The sequence below is a fragment of the Phoxinus phoxinus genome, assembly GCF_949152265.1.
Source record: "Phoxinus phoxinus genome assembly, chromosome: 7".
Taxonomy (NCBI): domain Eukaryota; kingdom Metazoa; phylum Chordata; class Actinopteri; order Cypriniformes; family Leuciscidae; genus Phoxinus; species Phoxinus phoxinus.
This window is the reverse complement of record NC_136882.1, coordinates 40467533-40487096: the sequence shown is the minus strand read 5'-3', so window position 1 is coordinate 40487096 and position 19564 is coordinate 40467533. Positions and strand designations below refer to the sequence as shown.

Sequence of the window (19564 nt, the reverse complement as noted above, 5' to 3'; positions counted from 1 at the left end):
GAAAGGGTTAAAATAAAGCCCCCCTCCTCTCTCACACACACAGACACTGAGAGAGACTGGCAAAATTCCCATCAAATCACATTCAAACCAAAATATCTGACTTCCTGTTGGTCGGAGCTAATGACTGTAAATTAGAAAATTGTCCGGCTCGGGGAGATAAATATAAATACCGATATATGTTACTGTAGGTAAAACTAATACCCCATTTTTGACTAAAGGTGGCGCTACTGAGCCCCTTACCACGCCCGTTTCTGAAACTTTGCACAAGTGTACTAGGCAATAAATGTAAAGTGTCTGTCGAGTTTCATGCAATTTCAAGCATGTTAAGAGTCTCAAAAACTATAAAAAAGAATATTAAAGTTTGCTGCGTTGCCATGGCAACAGTATTTAAGATATCAATAATCCTTTCACAGGTCTACATCTGCCGTGTGTTTACATTATACACATAAAGTTTGAAGCAAATCGGGTAAAAATAAGAGGGTGATTTTAAAGCATTTTGAAAGTGACACACTTCCTGCTGCCAGTTGGTGGCGCTATAACTTTGACTCACAATAGTCACATCCATGTGATCGGCCTCTTACAGCGAACACACTGCTGAAGTTTCATCCAGATCAATTAATGTATGAGGATGTTATAACACACTTCCTGTTTCCAATATTCGCCATAAATTCGTTTCCTCGCCACGGCCAAACCGTTCGAGATATCAAAAATCCCCTGGCAATTTTTCATCCTCCATGTCTTGACTTCATGCACACCGAGTTTCGTGGTGATTGGTTGAATTTTCTAGGAGGAGTATTTTAAATTCCATTGCATGTGTTTTTTAAACTACGCCAAATAGCCGACTTCCTGTTGGGCTGGGGTAAAAAGTCAGAGCACGAAGGATATATGAACCGATGAGATCTATAAGTGTACCGAGTTTCATATTATTCCACGCAAGCGTGTTTGATTTATGGACCAAGTTTTCGGACCGCGTTCCAGGGGGCGCTGTCGAGCCCCCCTGCCACGCCCGGGTACCAGCTTCAGTCCGGCTCTAATGGCCGCGGGTTCTGACATTTGTGCAAAGTTTCAAGAGTTTTTGAGCACGTTAAGAGACCCAAAAGTGCCCGAATAGTCGTAAGAAAAATAATAATAATAATAATAATAATAATAAATATATATATATATATATATATATATATATATATATATATATATAAATAAATATAGCTGCAAGCAGCGATTACGGGCCCAAGCCGGTGGCACCGCCACCCCGGTGCCTTTAGTTGCACTAAAGGCACCGAGGTGGCGGTGCCACCGGCTTGGGCCCTCCATCGCTGCTTGCAGCTATATTTATTTATATATATATATATATATATATATATATATATATATATATATATATATATATATATAAAAACGCCACCCCGGTGCCTTTAGGGTTCCTGTGCACAACGGGCAATAACGTAACTCCGCTTTGACTGTCGAGAAGAAGTCTGCTTTAGAGCTTGCATCAGTGTGGGTTCTGCAAAAGTGCGCATCGAGGGCACATATCAACCACAAAGTATGCGTGAGCACCCTTCTGAAACCTAAAATGAAAAATTAGACACCCTACAGTCTCATGGACTTAATGGACACATGAAATCAGCAGCCATTGTAAGTACACAACACCGAAAATTCCTATGAAGTGTGGTATATATATTCATTGAAATTACTGTACTTTAAAACACTTGTTTAAAAGAAAAAAACACATATAGTATAAAACACTAGATGGCACAATATACCTATTTTTAATAGAGTCTTTCTGCCCCCCTCCCCACACACACAGACAGGGGGTCTGTCTGTGTGTGTGCCCTCCCTCCCCTCCCCACACAGACACACACAATGGGGAAGGGGGGGGGGGTGTCTGTGTGTGTGCCCTCCCCTCTCCACACACACACACATACTCACTCACACACACACAGAATGGCAGGGGGAACTCTGGCAGAGAGAGGCAGAGAGAGACAAAACCACATTCAAACCAAAATATCTGACTTCCTGTTGGTCAGAGCTAATGACTGTAAATTGGAAAGTTGTCCGGCTCGATGTGCACAATATACATACCAAGTTTTGTTACTGTAGGTAAAACTAACCCCCCACTTTTGTCAAAAGCATCTTGAAAGTAACACACTTCTTGCTGCCAGTTGGTGGCGCTATAACTTTGACTCACATTAGTTACATCCATGTGATGGGCCTCTTACAGCGAGCACAATGCTGAAGTTTCATCAAGATCAATTAATGTATGAAGACGTTATAACACATCGTGTTTCTCTTTTCTCGCCATAAATTTGTTTCCTCGCCACGGCCAAACCGTTCGAGATATCAAAAATCCGTCCGCAATTTAGCATCCTCAATGTCTTGACTTCATGCTGACCGAGTTTGGTGAAGATCAAATTAAATTTCTTGGAGGAGTATATCAAATTCCAGGGGCGTGCGTTTTCATACAACCCATAATAACCGACTTCCTGTTGGGCTGGCGTAAAACTTAGAGCACAAAAGTTGTTCGGCCCGATGAGATCTATATGTGTACCGAGTTTCATACTAATTCATGCAATATTCAGTTTGATATATGGACCAAGTTTTCGGACCCCGTTAAAGGGGGCGCTGTTGAGCCCCCCTGCCACGCCCGGGTACCAGCTTCAGCCCGGCCCTGATGGCCGCAGGTTCTGACCTGTGTGCAAAGTTTCAAGAGTTTTCGAGCACGTTAAGGGCCCCATAAGTGCCCAAGAAGTCCCACACAGCAGAGAAAGGGTTAAAATAAAGCCCCTCTCCTCTCTCACACACACAGACACTGAGAGAGACTGGCAAAATTCCCATCAAATCACATTCAAACCAAAATATCTGACTTCCTGTTGGTCGGAGCTAATGACTGTAAATTAGAAAGTTGTCCGGCTCGGGGAGATAAATATAAATACCGATTTTTGTTACTGTAGGTAAAACTAATACCCCATTTTTGACTAAAGGTGGCGCTACTGAGCCCCTTACCACGCCCGTTTCTGAAACTTTGCACAAGTGTACTAGGCAATAAATGTAAAGTGTCTGTCGAGTTTCATGCAATTTCAAGCATGTTAAGAGTCTCAAAAACTTTAAAAAAGAATATTAAAGTTTGATGCGTTGCCATGGCAACAGTATTTAAGATATCAATAATCCTTTCACAGGTCCACATCTGCCGTGTGTTTACATTATACAGATGAAGTTTGAAGCAAATCGGGTAAAAATAAGAGGGTGATTTTAAAGCATTTTGAAAGTGACACACTTCCTGCTGCCAGTTGGTGGCGCTATAACTTTGACTCACAATAGTCACATCCATGTGATCGGCCTCTTACAGCGAACACACTGCTGAAGTTTCATCCAGATCAATTAATGTATGAGGATGTTATAACACACTTCCTGTTTCCAATATTCGCCATAAATTCGTTTCCTCGCCACGGCCAAACCGTTCGAGATATCAAAAATCCCCTGGCAATTTTTCATCCTCCATGTCTTGACTTCATGCACACCGAGTTTCGTGGTGATTGGTTGAATTTTCTAGGAGGAGTATTTTAAATTCCATTGCATGTGTTTTTTAAACTACGCCAAATAGCCGACTTCCTGTTGGGCTGGGGTAAAAAGTCAGAGCACGAAGGATATATGAACCGATGAGATCTATAAGTGTACCGAGTTTCATATTATTACACGCAAGCGTGTTTGATTTATGGACCAAGTTTTCGGACCGCGTTCCAGGGGGCGCTGTCGAGCCCCCCTGCCACGCCCGGGTACCAGCTTCAGTCCGGCTCTAATGGCCGCAGGTTCTGACATTTGTGCAAAGTTTCAAGAGTTTTTGAGCACGTTAAGAGACCCAAAAGTGCCCGAATAGTCGTAAGAAAAATAATAATAATAATAATAATAATAATAAATATAGCTGCAAGCAGCGATTACGGGCCCAAGCCGGTGGCACCGCCACCCCGGTGCCTTTAGTTGCACTAAAGGCACCGAGGTGGCGGTGCCACCGGCTTGGGCCCTCCATCGCTGCTTGCAGCTATATTTATTTATATATATATAATATATATATATATATATATATATATATATATATATATATATATATATAAAAAACCGCCACCCCGGTGCTTTTATGGTTCCTGTGCATTACGGGCAATAACGTAACTCCGCTTTGACTGTCGAGAAGAAGTCTGCTTTAGAGCTTGCATCAGTGTGGGATCTGCAAAAGTACACATCGTGGGCACATATCAACCACAAAGTATGTGTGAGCACCCTTCTGAAACCTAAAATGAAAAATTAGACACCCTACAGTCTCATGGACTTAACGGACACATGAAATCAGCAGCCATTGTAAGTACACAAGACCAAAAATTAATATGAAGTGTGGTATATATATTCATTGAAATTACTGTACTTTAAAACACTTGTTTAAAAGAAAAAACACATGTATACATAGTATAAAACAAGATGGCACAATATACCTATTTTTAAAAGAGTCTTTCTGCCCCCCCTCCCCACACACACAGAGACAGGGGGGCTGTCTGTGTGTGTGCCCTCCCTCCCCTCCCCACACAGACACACACGGGGGGGGGGGTGTCAGACAGACAGACAGACACACGCACGCACACACACACACACAGAATGGCAGGGGGAACTCTGTCGGAGAGAGACAAAACCACATTCAAACCAAAATATCTGACTTCCTGTTGGTCGGAGCTAATGACTGTAAATGAGAAAGTTGTCCGGCTCGATGTGCACAAAATACATACCGAGTTTTGTGACTGTAGGTAAAAATAACCCCCCCACTTTAGTCAAAAGCATCTTGAAAGTAACACACTTCCTGCTGCCAGTTGGTGGCGCTATAACTTTGACTCACATTAGTTACATCCATGTGATCGGCCTCTTACAAAAAACACACTACTGAAGTTTCATCAAGATCAGTTAATGTATGAAGACGTTATAACACATCGTGTTTCTCTTTTCTCGCCATAAATTCGTTTCCTCGCCACGGCCAAACCGTTCGAGATATCAAAAATCCGTCCGCAATTTAGCATCCTCCATGTCTTGACTTCATGTTGACTGAGTTTGGTGGCGATCGAAAGAATTTTTTAGGATGAGTATATAAAATTCCGGGGGGATTCATTTTTTAAACAACCCATAATAGCCGACTTCCTGTTGGACTGGCGTAAAACTTAGAGCACGAAAGTTGTTCGGCCCGATTAAATCTATATGTGTACCGAGTTTCATATTATTACATGCAAACGTGTTTGATATATGGACCAAGTTTTCGGACCACGTTCAAGGGGGCGCTGTTGAGCTCCCCTGCCACGCCCGGGTACCAGCTTCAGGCCGGCCCTGACGGCCGCAGGTTCTGACCTGTGTGCAAAGTTTCAAGAGTTTTCGAGCACGTTAAGGGCCCCAAAAGTGCCCAAGAAGTCCCACACAGCAGAGAAAGGGTTAAAATAAAGCCCCCCTCCTCTCTCACACACACAGACACTGAGAGAGACTGGCAAAATTCCCATCAAATCACATTCAAACCAAAATATCTGACTTCCTGTTGGTCGGAGCTAATGACTGTAAATTAGAAAGTTGTCCGGCTCGATGTGCACAATATGCATACCAAGTTTTGTGACTGTAGGTAAAACTAACCCCCCCACTTTTGTCAAAAGTAATACACTTCCTGCTGCCAGTTGGTGGCGCTATAACTTTGACTCACATTAGTTATATCCATGTGATCGGCCTCTTACAACAAACACGCTACTGAAGTTTCATCAAGATCAATTAATGTATGAAGACGTTATAACACATCGTGTTTCTCTTTTCTCACCATAATTTCGTTTCCTCGCCACGGCCAAACCGTTCGAGATATCAAAAATCCGTCCACAATTTAGTATCCTCAATGTCTTGACTTCATGCTGACCGAGTTTGGTGGCGATAGGATCATTTTTCTAGGAGGAGTTAATAAAATTCCAGGGACATGCGTTTTCATACAACCCATAATAGCCGACTTCCTGTTGGACTGGCGTAAAACTTAGAGCACGAAAGTTGTTCGGCCCGATGAGATCTATATGTGTACCGAGTTTCATATTATTACATGCAAGCGTTTTTGATATACGGACAAGTGTTCGAATCCCATTCCAGGGGGCGCTGTCGAGCCCCCCTGCCACTTCCGGGTACCAGCTTCAGCCTGGCCCTGATGGCCGCGGGTTCTGACCTGTGTGCAAAATTTCAAGAGTTTTCGAGCATGTTAAGGCCCTCAAAAATGCCAGAGATTTTGCACACAGCAGAGAAAGGGTTAAACTAAACTAGCCCCCCTCCTCTCACACACACACACAGAGACGCAGAGGGGCAGAGGGAAAATGCTCCGAAAAGTACACATTCAAACCAAAATATCTGACTTCCTGTTGGTCGGAGCTAATGACTGTAAATTAGAAAGTTGTCCGGATCGAAGAGAAGAATATACGTACCGAGTTTGGTTACTGTAGGTAAAACTAATACCCCATTTTTGACTAAAGGTGGCGCTACTGAGCCCCTTACCACGCCCATTTCTGAAACTTCGCACATGTCTATTACACAATAAATGTCAAATGCATGTTGAGTTTCATGCAATTTGAAGCATGTTAAGAGCCTCAAATGCATCCAAAAAGAATATAAAAGTTTAAAGCGTTGCCATGGCGACAGTATTAAAGATATCAATAATCCTTTCCCAGGTCTACATCTGTCGTGTGTTTACATTATACAGATGAAGTTTGAAGCAAATCGGGTAAAAATAAGAGGGTGAATTCAAAGCATTTTGAAAGTGACACACTTCCTGCTGCCAGTTGGTGGCGCTATAACTTTGACTCACAATAGTCACATCCATGTGATCGGCCTCTTACAACGAACACACTGCTGAAGTTTCATCCAGATCAATTAATGTATGAGGATGTTATAACACACTTCCTGTTTTCAATATTCGCCATAAATTCGTTTCCTCGCCACGGCCAAACCGTTCGAGATATCAAAAATCCCCTCGCAATTTATCATCCTCCATGTCTTGACTTCATGCACACCGAGTTTCGTGGTGATTGGTTGAATCGTCTAGGAGGAGTATTTTAAATTCCATTGAATGCGTTTTTCTAACTACCCCAAATAGCCGACTTCCTGTTGGGCTGGGGTAAAAAGTCAGAGCATGAAGGATATATGAACCGGTGAGATCTATAAGTGTACCGAGTTTCATATTATTTCATGCAAGCGTGTTTGATTTATGGACCAAGTTTTTGGACCCCGTTCCAGGGGGCGCTGTCGAGCCCCCCTGCCACGCCCGGGTACCAGCTTTAGTCCGGCTCTAATGGCCGCGGGTTCTGACCCGTGTGCAAAGTTTCAAGAGTTTTTGAGCACGTTAAGGCCCCCAAAAGTGCCCGAATAGTCGTAAGAAAAATAATAATAAATATAGCTGCAAGCAGCGATTACGGGCCCAAGCCGGTGGCACCGCCACCCTGGTGCCTTTAGTTACACTAAAGGCACCGGGCTGGCGCTGCCACCGGCTTGGGCCCGTAATCGCTGCTTGCAGCTATATTTATTTATATATATATAAAAAGCCGCCACCCCGTTGCCTTTCGGGTTCCTGTGCACGACGGGCAATAACGTAACCCCGCTTTGACTGTCGAGAAGAAGTCTGCTTTAGAGCTTGCATCAGTGTGAGTCTTTCTGCTCCCCTCCAAACACACACAGAAAAGGGGGGGGGCTGTCTGTGTGTGTGCCCTCCCTCCCTCCCCACACACACACACACACACACACACACACAGAGAATGGCAGGGGGAACTCTGTCAGAGAGAGACAAAACCACATTCAAACCAAAATATCTGACTTCCTGTTGGTCGGAGTTAATGACTGTAAATGAGAAAGTTGTCCGGATCGATAAGCACAATTTACATACCGAGTTTTGTGACTGTAGGTAAAAATAACCCACCCACTTTAGTCAAAAGTATCTTGAAAGTAACACACTTCCTGCTGCCAGTTGGTGGCGCTATAACTTTGACTCACAATAGTCACATCCATGTGATCGCCCTCTTACAACAAACACACTGCTGAAGTTTCATCAAGATCAATAAATGTATGAAGACGTTATAACACATTGTGTTTTTCTTTTCTCGCCATAACTTCGTTTCCTCGCCACGGCCAAACCGTTCGAGATATCAAAAATCCGTCCGCAATTTACCGTCCTCAATGTCTTGACTTCATGCTGACCGAGTTTGGTGGCGATAGGATAATTTTTCTTGGACGAGTATATCAAATTCCAGGGGCATGCATTTTCATACAGCCCATAATAGCCGACTTCCTGTTGGACTGGCGTAAAACTTAGAGCACGAAAGTTGTTCGGCCCGATTAAATCTATATGTGTACCGAGTTTCATATTATTACATGCAAACGTGTTTGATATATGGACCAAGTTTTTCGGACCACGTTCAAGGGGGCGCTGTTGAGCTCCCCTGCCACGCCCGGGTACCAGCTTCAGCCCAGCCCTGATGGCCGCAGGTTCTGACCTGTGTGCAAAGTTTCAAGAGTTTTCGAGCACGTTAAGGGCCCCAAAAGTGCCCGAGAAGTCCCACACAGCAGAGAAAGGGTTAAAATAAAGCCCCCCTCCTCTCTCACACACACAGACACTGAGAGAGACTGGCAAAATTCCCATCAAATCACATTCAAACCAAAATATCTGACTTCCTGTTGGTCGGAGCTAATGACTGTAAATTAGAAAGTTGTCCGGCTCGGGGAGATAAATATAGATACCGATTTTTGTTACTGTAGGTAAAACTAATACCCCATTTTTGACTAAAGGTGGCGCTACTGAGCCCCTCCACCGCGCCCGTTTCTGAAACTTCACACATACCTAGTACCTAATAAATCTGATATGCATGTTGAGTTTCATGCAATTTGAAGCATGTTAAGAGCCTCAAATGCACCCAAAAAGAATATAACAGTTTAAAGCGTTGCCATGGCAACAGTATTTAAGATATCAATAATTCTTTCACAGGTCTACATCTGCCGTGTGTTTACATTATACACATAAAGTTTGAAGCAAATCGGGTAAAAATAAGAGGGTGAATTCAAAGCATTTTGAAAGTGACACACTTCCTGCTGCCAGTTGGTGGCGCTATAACTTTGACTCACAATAGTCACATCCATGTGATCGGCCTCTTACAACGAACACACTGCTGAAGTTTCATCAAGATCAATTAATGTATGAGGATGTTATAACACACTTCCTGTTTCCAATATTCGCCATAAATTCGTTTCCTCGCCACGGCCAAACCGTTCGAGATATCAAAAATCCCCTCGCAATTTTTCATCCTCCATGTCTTGACTTCATGCACACCGAGTTTCGTGGTGATTGGTTGAATCGTCTAGGAGGAGTATTTTAAATTCCATTGCATGTGTTTTTTAAACTACGCCAAATAGCCGACTTCCTGTTGGGCTGGGGTAAAAAGTCAGAGCACGAAGGATATATGAACCGATGAGATCTATAAGTGTACCGAGTTTCATATTATTACACGCAAGCGTGTTTGATTTATGGACCAAGTTTTCGGACCGCGTTCCAGGGGGCGCTGTCGAGCCCCCCTGCCACGCCCGGGTCCCAGCTTCAGTCCGGCTCTAATGGCCGCGGGTTCTGACATTTGTGCAAAGTTTCAAGAGTTTTTGAGCACGTTAAGGCCCCCAAAAGTGCCCAAAAGGTAGTAATATAATAATAATAAATAAATATATATATATATATATATATATATATATATATAAATATAGCTGCAAGCAGCGATTACGGGCCCAAGCCGGTGGCACCGCCACCCTGGTGCCTTTAGTTACACTAAAGGCACCGGGCTGGCGCTGCCACCGGCTTGGGCCCTCCATCGCTGCTTGCAGCTATATTTATATATATATATATATATATATATATATATATATATATATATATATATATAAAAAGCCGCCACCCCCGTTGCCTTTCGGGTTCCTGTGCACAACGGGCAATAACGTAACCCCGCTTTGACTGTCGAGAAGAAGTCTGCTTTAGAGCTTGCATCAGTGTGAGTTAGAGGATGGATACCCGACCCGAGCCCGACGGGACCCGCCGGTACCCGACGGGCCGGGCCGGGTTCGGACAGATATTTAGAAATGATGTTCGGGTTCGGGTCGGGCTCGGTCACATCAGCGCGATAAGACATTGAACATTTTAAATTTAAAACAGCTTATGTAGGTAGCCGATGTGCCTGATGCTTTCACTTGATGCAAACGTTCGTTTTTGTGATTAAAATACATGTAAAATATTACCATAACATCCGTCTTCCTGTGTGCGGACATTTGTTTATGTAGCTGTGACAACGAAACGCGTGCATAATGTGCGCGCGCCAGGTGTTAAGAGCGCTTGTTGCTCCGCGCGCTGATGCGCTTGTCCTGTTGACATTTCCGATTGCCTTCCTACAGTTGCTTAATAAAAGCGGGCTTTCCACACAAACAAACGTACAATTGTCATTAGTATGAGAAAAAAATGGGATTTTAACTGTCGGGCTCGGGTCGGGCTCGAACATAAATATCTTTATGCCTGTCGGGCTCGGGTCGGGTTCGGTTACTGCTCTGTCGGACGCGGGCCGGGCTCGGACTGAAAAATTCGGCCCGATCCGCACTCTAGTGTGAGTCTTTCTGCTCCCCTCCAAACACACACAGAAAAGGGGGGGGCTGTCTGTGTGTGTGCCCTCCCTCCCTCCCTCCCTCCCCACACACACACACACACACACACACACACAGAGAATGGCAGGGGGAACTCTGTCAGAGAGAGACAAAACCACATTCAAACCAAAATATCTGACTTCCTGTTGGTCGGAGCTAATGACTGTAAATGAGAAAGTTGTCCGGATCGATAAGCACAATATACAGACCGAGTTTTGTGACTGTAGGTAAAAATAACCTACCCACTTTAGTCAAAAGTATCTTGAAAGTAACACACTTCCTGCTGCCAGTTGGTGGCGCTATAACTTTGACTCACAATAGTCACATCCATGTGATCGCCCTCTTACAACAAACACACTGCTGAAGTTTCAACAAGATCAATAAATGTATGAAGACGTTATAACACATTGTGTTTTTCTTTTCTCGCCATAACTTCGTTTCCTCGCCACGGCCAAACCGTTCGAGATATCAAAAATCCGTCCGCAATTTAGCGTCCTCAATGTCTTTACTTCATGCTGACCGAGTTTGGTGGCGATAGGATAATTTTTCTTGGAGGAGTATATCAAATTCCAGGGGCATGCATTTTCATACAGCCCATAATAGCCGACTTCCTGTTGGACTGGCGCAAAACTTAGAGCACGAAAGTTGTTCGGCCCGATTAAATCTATATGTGTACCGAGTTTCATATTATTACATGCAAACGTGTTTGATATATGGACCAAGTTTTTCGGACCACGTTCAAGGGGGCGCTGTTGAGCTCCCCTGCCACGCCCGGGTACCAGCTTCAGCCCAGCCCTGATGGCCGCAGGTTCTGACCTGTGTGCAAAGTTTCAAGAGTTTTCGAGCACGTTAAGGGCCCCAAAAGTGCCCGAGAAGTCCCACACAGCAGAGAAAGGGTTAAAATAAAGCCCCTCTCCTCTCTCACACACACAGACACTGAGAGAGACTGGCAAAATTCCCATCAAATCACATTCAAACCAAAATATCTGACTTCCTGTTGGTCGGAGCTAATGACTGTAAATTAGAAAGTTGTCCGGCTCGGGGAGATAAATATAAATACCGATTTTTGTTACTGTAGGTAAAACTAATACCCCATTTTTGACTAAAGGTGGCGCTACTGAGCCCCTCCACCGCGCCCGTTTCTGAAACTTCACACATGCCTAGTACCTAATAAATCTGATATGTATGTTGAGTTTCATGCAATTTGAAGCATGTTAAGAGCCTCAAATGCACCCAAAAAGAATATAAAAGTTTAAAGCGTTGCCATGGCAACAGTATTTAAGATATCAATAATTCTTTCACAGGTCTACATCTGCCGTGTGTTTACATTATACACATAAAGTTTGAAGCAAATCGGGTAAAAATAAGACGGTGAATTCAAAGCATTTTGAAAGTGACACACTTCCTGCTGCCAGTTGGTGGCGCTATAACTTTGACTCACAATAGTCACATCCATGTGATCGGCCTCTTACAACGAACACACTGCTGAAGTTTCATCAAGATCAATTAATGTATGAGGATGTTATAACACACTTCCTGTTTCCAATATTCGCCATAAATTCGTTTCCTCACCACGGCCAAACCGTTCGAGATATCAAAAATCCCCTGGCAATTTTTCATCCTCAATGTCTTGACTTCATGCACACCGAGTTTCGTGGTGATTGTTTGAATTGTCTAGGAGGAGTATTTTAAATTCCATTGCATGTGTTTTTTAAACTACGCCAAATAGCCGACTTCCTGTTGGGCTGGGGTAAAAAGTCAGAGCATGAAGGATATATGAACCGATGAGATCTATAAGTGTACCGAGTTTCATATTATTCCACGCAAGCGTGTTTGATTTATGGACCAAGTTTTCGGACCCCGTTCCAGGGGGCGCTGTCGAGCTCCCCTGCCACGCCCGGGTACCAGCTTCAGTCCGGCTCTAATGGCCGCGGGTTCTGACCCATGTGCAAAGTTTCAAGAGTTTTTGAGCATGTTAAGAGACCCAAAAGTGCCCGAATAGTCGTAAGAAAAATAATAATAATAATAATAATAATAATAATAATAATAATAATAATAATAATAATCCGAAGGAAAACAATAGGGCCTTCGCCTTTTCAAGGCTTGGGCCCTAATAATCCGGAGGAAAACAATAGGGCCTTCGCCTTTTCAAGGCTTGGGCCCTAATAATAATAATAATAAATATATATATATATATATATATATATATATATATAAATAAATATAGCTGCAAGCAGCGATTACGGGCCCAAGCCGGTGGCACCGCCACCCTGGTGCCTTTAGTTACACTAAAGGCACCGGGCTGGCGCTGCCACCGGCTTGGGCCCTCCATCGCTGCTTGCAGCTATATTTATTTATATATATATATATATATATATATATATATATATAAATAAAAAGCCGCCACCCCGTTGCCTTTCGGGTTCCTGTGCACGACGGGCAATAACGTAACCCCGCTTTGACTGTCGAGAAGAAGTCTGCTTTAGAGCTTGCATCAGTGTGAGTCTTTCTGCTCCCCTCCAAACACACACAGAAAAGGGGGGGGCTGTCTGTGTGTGTGCCCTCCCTCCCTCCCTCCCTCCCCACACACACACACACACACACACACACAGAGAATGGCAGGGGGAACTCTGTCAGAGAGAGACAAAACCACATTCAAACCAAAATATCTGACTTCCTGTTGGTCGGAGCTAATGACTGTAAATGAGAAAGTTGTCCGGATCGATAAGCACAATATACAGACCGAGTTTTGTGACTGTAGGTAAAAATAACCCACCCACTTTAGTCAAAAGTATCTTGAAAGTAACACACTTCCTGCTGCCAGTTGGTGGCGCTATAACTTTTACTCACAATAGTCACATCCATGTGATCGCCCTCTTACAACAAACACACTGCTGAAGTTTCATCAAGATCAATAAATGTATGAAGACGTTATAACACATTGTGTTTTTCTTTTCTCGCCATAACTTCGTTTCCTCGCCACGGCCAAACCGTTCGAGATATCAAAAATCCGTCCGCAATTTAGCGTCCTCAATGTCTTGACTTCATGCTGACCGAGTTTGGTGGCGATAGGATAATTTTTCTTGGACGAGTATATCAAATTCCAGGGGCATGCATTTTCATACAGCCCATAATAGCCGACTTCCTGTTGGACTGGCGTAAAACTTAGAGCACGAAAGTTGTTCGGCCCGATTAAATCTATATGTGTACCGAGTTTCATATTATTACATGCAAACGTGTTTGATATATGGACCAAGTTTTTCGGACCACGTTCAAGGGGGCGCTGTTGAGCTCCCCTGCCACGCCCGGGTACCAGCTTCAGCCCAGCCCTGATGGCCGCAGGTTCTGACCTGTGTGCAAAGTTTCAAGAGTTTTCGAGCACGTTAAGGGCCCCAAAAGTGCCCGAGAAGTCCCACACAGCAGAGAAAGGGTTAAAATAAAGCCCCCCCTCCTCTCTCACACACACAGACACTGAGAGAGACTGGCAAAATTCCCATCAAATCACATTCAAACCAAAATATCTGACTTCCTGTTGGTCGGAGCTAATGACTGTAAATTAGAAAGTTGTCCGGCTCGGGGAGATAAATATAAATACCGATTTTTGTTACTGTAGGTAAAACTAATACCCCATTTTTGACTAAAGGTGGCGCTACTGAGCCCCTTACCACGCCCGTTTCTGAAACTTTGCACAAGTGTACTAGGCATTAAATGTAAAGTGTCTGTCGAGTTTCATGCAATTTCAAGCATGCTAAGAGTCTCAAAAACTTTAAAAAAGAATATTAAAGTTTGCTGCGTTGCCATGGCAACAGTATTTAAGATATCAATAATCCTTTCACAGGTCTACATCTGCCGTGTGTTTACATTATACACATAAAGTTTGAAGCAAATCGGGTAAAAATAAGAGGGTGATTTTAAAGCATTTTGAAAGTGACACACTTCCTGCTGCCAGTTGGTGGCGCTATAACTTTGACTCACAATAGTCACATCCATGTGATCGGCCTCTTACAGCGAATACACTGCTGAAGTTTCATCAAGATCAATTAATGTATGAGGATGTTATAACACACTTCCTGTTTCCAATATTCGCCATAAATTCGTTTCCTCGCCACGGCCAAACCGTTCGAGATATCAAAAATCCCCTGGCAATTTTTCATCCTCCATGTCTTGACTTCATGCACACCGAGTTTCGTGGTGATTGGTTGAATTTTCTGGGAGGAGTATTTTAAATTCCATTGCATGTGTTTTTTAAACTACGCCAAATAGCCGACTTCCTGTTGGGCTGGGGTAAAAAGTCAGAGCACGAAGGATATATGAACCGATGAGATCTATAAGTGTACCGAGTTTCATATTATTACACGCAAGCGTGTTTGATTTATGGACCAAGTTTTCGGACCGCGTTCCAGGGGGCGCTGTCGAGCCCCCCTGCCACGCCCGGGTACCAGCTTCAGTCCGGCTCTAATGGCCGCGGGTTCTGACATTTGTGCAAAGTTTCAAGAGTTTTTGAGCACGTTAAGAGACCCAAAAGTGCCCGAATAGTCGTAAGAAAAATAATAATAATAATAATAATAATAATAATAATAATAATAATAATAATAATAATAATCCGGAGGAAAACAATAGGGCCTTCGCCTTTTCAAGGCTTGGGCCCTAATAATAATAATAATAATCCGAAGGAAAACAATAGGGCCTTCGCCTTTTCAAGGCTTGGGCCCTAATAATCCGAAGGAAAACAATAGGGCCTTCGCCTTTTCAAGGCTTGGGCCCTAAAAATAGTAGGGCTGCGCTGTGACTGGAGCCTATATAGGGAAAGCATTCAACCCAGTGCCATGACAACACCGGCCCTCCTGGCCAATAAAACAGACCGGCCCACCGGGAATTCTCCCGGTGCTCCCGATTAGCCAATCCGGGCCTGTCCATAATCATCAAAATTATAACAAATAAAGGCTTGAAATATCTCACTTTGCATGTAATGAGTCTATATAATATATTAGTTTCACCTTTTAAGTTGAATTACTGAAATAAATGAACTTTTGCACCATATTCACATTTTTCTAGTTTCATCTGTATATAGTATAAAAAATTATGCATTTTGCAAGTAAAAACTATGAATTACCACATAATTTACAGTAAAAGAAAACAAAAAAAGGACATTCTCAGAAGTCCCAGATAATGTCAGAGATGAGGCCGGAGACACACACACTCATCCCCAGAGGGAGGATCGGCGGAAAGACCCCGAGCCTTTTATTATCCGAACAGCTGTTCCCCCGACAAACATCCGCCGCTCTCAATTACCCAGAATCTGCAGACAAGTGTCCGCTTGCAGGATTACTATATTCTCCTCATATTCTCCAGTGTTGCGGCTCCTCTCTTCCCAGTCTGTCAGTAACGCTCTGTTCACTTCCTGTCTCTATGAAGCCCCTCCTTCTGAAAAGCACACTATGCTCTGATTGGTCGGCTGGAGCAGTGTGTTGTGATTGGTCGCTGGAGCAGTGTGTTGTGATTGGTCGGCTGGAGCAGTGTGTTGTGATTGGTCGGCTGGAGCAGTGTGTTGTGATTGGTCGGCTGGAGCAGTGTGTTGTGATTGGTCGGCTGGAGCAGTGTGTTGTGATTGGTCGAGCGCTTCGAGTGTGTTTGGGAAATGTCCCGCCCCTTACCATAACCGCCAGTTTAACACACTACTAACTAACTCAACCAGGCCCCGCCCCTTTATTCTGCGCATTATTATAATGAGGAATATTGTGAGGAAACTCGAGACTAATGGAGGAGTTTCAGGAGTTCAGACACACTGACTCTGATATAGAGAAGAACTCACTTCTTAATGATCAAACAGCAATATTGATTGATTGATTGATTGATTAGAAGTTTACACACTAACACTGTGTGTGTGTGTGTGTGTGTGTGTGTGTGTGTGTGTGTGTGTGTGTGTGTGTGCGCGCGCGTGTGTGTGTGTGTGTGTGTGTGTGTGTGTGTGTGTGTGTGTGTGTGTGTGTGTGTGTGTGTGTGTGTGTGTGTGTGTGTGTGTGTGTGTGTGTGTGCAGTTCCAGAAGAGTTTGAGCCGGTTTATAATCCCGAGTCAGAGCCGGAGGAGATCCAGGCAGCGCCGCTGAAGGAAAGTAAGAGACTCGTGCATGTTCTACACACACACACGCTTGTGTTGTGAGCTTGAGATGAGCTGTGAGTGCTGAGTGTGTTTTCTGGATCAGGATTCCTGACGGACTGTGACTTCGACCGTGGAGCGTGTGAGTGGGTTCAGGACCAGGAAGATGATCTGGACTGGACCATCAAGTATCATGAAAACGGTACAGAATCAGAACGCACAGTTTCCAGATTCATTATGAACCATCTGTAGTGTAATTAATAACATACACACATACACACACACACACACACACACACACACACACACACACACACACATACACACACACACACACACACACACACACACACACACACACACGCACACACATATATATACACACACACACACACACACACACACACACACACACAGTAACCCTGGCTCTCGCCCTGTCGTGTGTGTGTAGGGAGGGAGTATTACACACACACACACACACACACACACACACACACACACACACACAGTAACCCTGGCTCTTGCCCTGTCGTGTGTGTGTGTGTGTAGGGAGGGAGTATTATCTGGCCCTCGAGGGCCCCGTGGGCCTCCGCCGTGAGCTGTCCCGGGTCAGGCTTCTGCTGGACGACCGCATGCGGCACAGCAGCTTCTGCCTCACGTTCGACTCGCTGGTCCTGGGCCAGCAGAACATCCTGCGGGTCAAGCTGGACAGCAGCGGGTCTGCGCTGTGGGAGAGAGGACACACACACACTCACAGCTGGAGAAGATCCCAGAAGATCAGCATCAGCCGGACCGAGACCGGGACCCGGCCCGAAGCGGTGAGAGCGCGTCACGCAGCGAGTTGAAGTTGCAAGAAATATTTTTTTATTTATTCTGTGGAGGAAACAATCGGCTTCAACGGAGGCTCAAATACTACACACTATTTAAAGAACTTTTAGAATTTCAATAGAATTTACAGTATTTGCTCAACAATTTAGAAATATTTAAAATCTTTAATTCACAATTTAGAAATATTCTTAATATATAAATAGAATTATAGAATTAATTTGCTTCACAATTTGGAAATGTTCTGAATATATAATTTATTTGCTTCACAATTTAGAAATATTCTTAATATATATATATAGAATTAATTTGCTTCACAATTTGGAATTATTCCAAATATATATAGAATTTATTGGAAATATTACATTTTTCTATATAATAGGCTATATTTTAATTTACAAATATTCCAAATCTATTTCAAATTTATTTGCTTCACAATTTGGAAATATTTCAAATCTGTATAGAATTAATTTGCTTCACAATTTAGAAATATTCTTAAAATATATATAGAATTTATTTGCTTCACAATTTAGAGATATTCTTAATATATATATAGAATTTATTTGCTTCACAATTTGGAAATATTTTAAATCTATATAATTTATTTTCTTCACAATTTGGAAATATTTTAAATCTATATAATTTATTTTCTTCACAATTTGGAAATATTTTAAATCTATTTCTAATTTTTGGAACAATTTGCAAATTTCCAATTTCCAAAAACAATTTGGAAATATTTCAAATCTGTATAGAATTAATTTGCTTCACAATTTAGAAATATTCTTAATATATAAATAGAATTCTAGAATTTATTTTCTTCACAATTTAGAAATATTCTTAATATATATATATAGAAATCATTTTCTTCACAATTTGGAATTATTCCAAATATATATAGAATTTATTGGAAATATATATATATTTTTCTATATAATGGGCTATATTTTAATTTACAAATATTCCAAATCTATTTCGAATTTATTTGCTTCACAATTTGGAAATATTTCAAATCTGTATAGAATTCATTTGCTTCACAATTTAGAAATATTCTTAAAGGACAAGTTCGGTATTTTACACTTAAAGCCCTATTTACAGATCGTATCTGATGAAATAGAACGGTTAAGTTTAAAATTTGGACACATGTTCCAGTCCCGAGAATTTTGGGTTTATTTCGCTTCCCCCCCACCCCCACACAATGGTTGTCTATGGCCACTGGAAGATTCCTTCCTAAAACACATTAAACTTTCGTTTACAAAGACGTGAAACTCACCGAGTGGTCAGGGGTGTTCACTGATATGATCCCAAAAAAAATCGCTGAAAAAGATGCTTTCCAACAGGTTTTATCGTAGTGTTTGTCCACCTCCATTGATTGTATTGAATGTGCTGTGTGAGGTACGTTATTCCTCCGCCGCTTCTTCTTCTGTGTATTAAATGAAATGCCAGCGGTTTGCTTGCAATCGGCAAAGGTGCATTATCGCCACCAACTGGTGTCTATTATTCAAGCTCTCAACGGAAGAATCTGGGTGTGACGCGTTTGGCAAAATAGGTCCACAAACGCTAAATAAAACTAAAATTCTCGGGACAGGAGCATGTGTCCAAATTTTAATCTTAACCGTTCTATTTCATCAGATACGATCTGTAAACAGGGCTTTAAAGGTAGGGTAGGTCAGAATTGTCTAAAAAAAACTTTTATTCAAATTTGTTTAAACTGTCTTTATATACCAATGCATAATTAAAATGCAAGTACTCTGAAATAGAGAGTATAAAAAACCGAGTGACTCTAGTGTATTTAATCTTCAATAAACACAGCTCATTAATTCCATTCACTCCCACCTAAAAACGGGTGCGCGACTGCGCGCACGTGGGCGGAGCCAGTAATAGCGGCGGTAGTCATGGCGACAGAGAGTGACAGTCGCGCAAGCCAATCCTGTGATTCGTCCCGAATGG

At 42.8% G+C, this 19564-nt stretch overlaps 1 protein-coding gene across 2 annotated transcripts in view; it reads left to right on the top strand.

Annotated features, from left to right (window-relative positions):
- Window positions 1-19564, top strand: part of LOC307001263 (ras-related protein Rab-9A) — a 50421-nt gene that overhangs the window by 24887 nt on the left and 5970 nt on the right. For both annotated transcript variants that reach the window (XM_079617527.1, XM_079617526.1), the window contains 3 exons: window positions 16734-16808; window positions 16899-16994; window positions 17342-17610. In XM_079617527.1, coding sequence (XP_079473653.1) covers window positions 16734-16808; window positions 16899-16994; window positions 17342-17610 — 440 coding nt within the window. The remainder of the gene's footprint in view (window positions 1-16733; window positions 16809-16898; window positions 16995-17341; window positions 17611-19564) is intronic.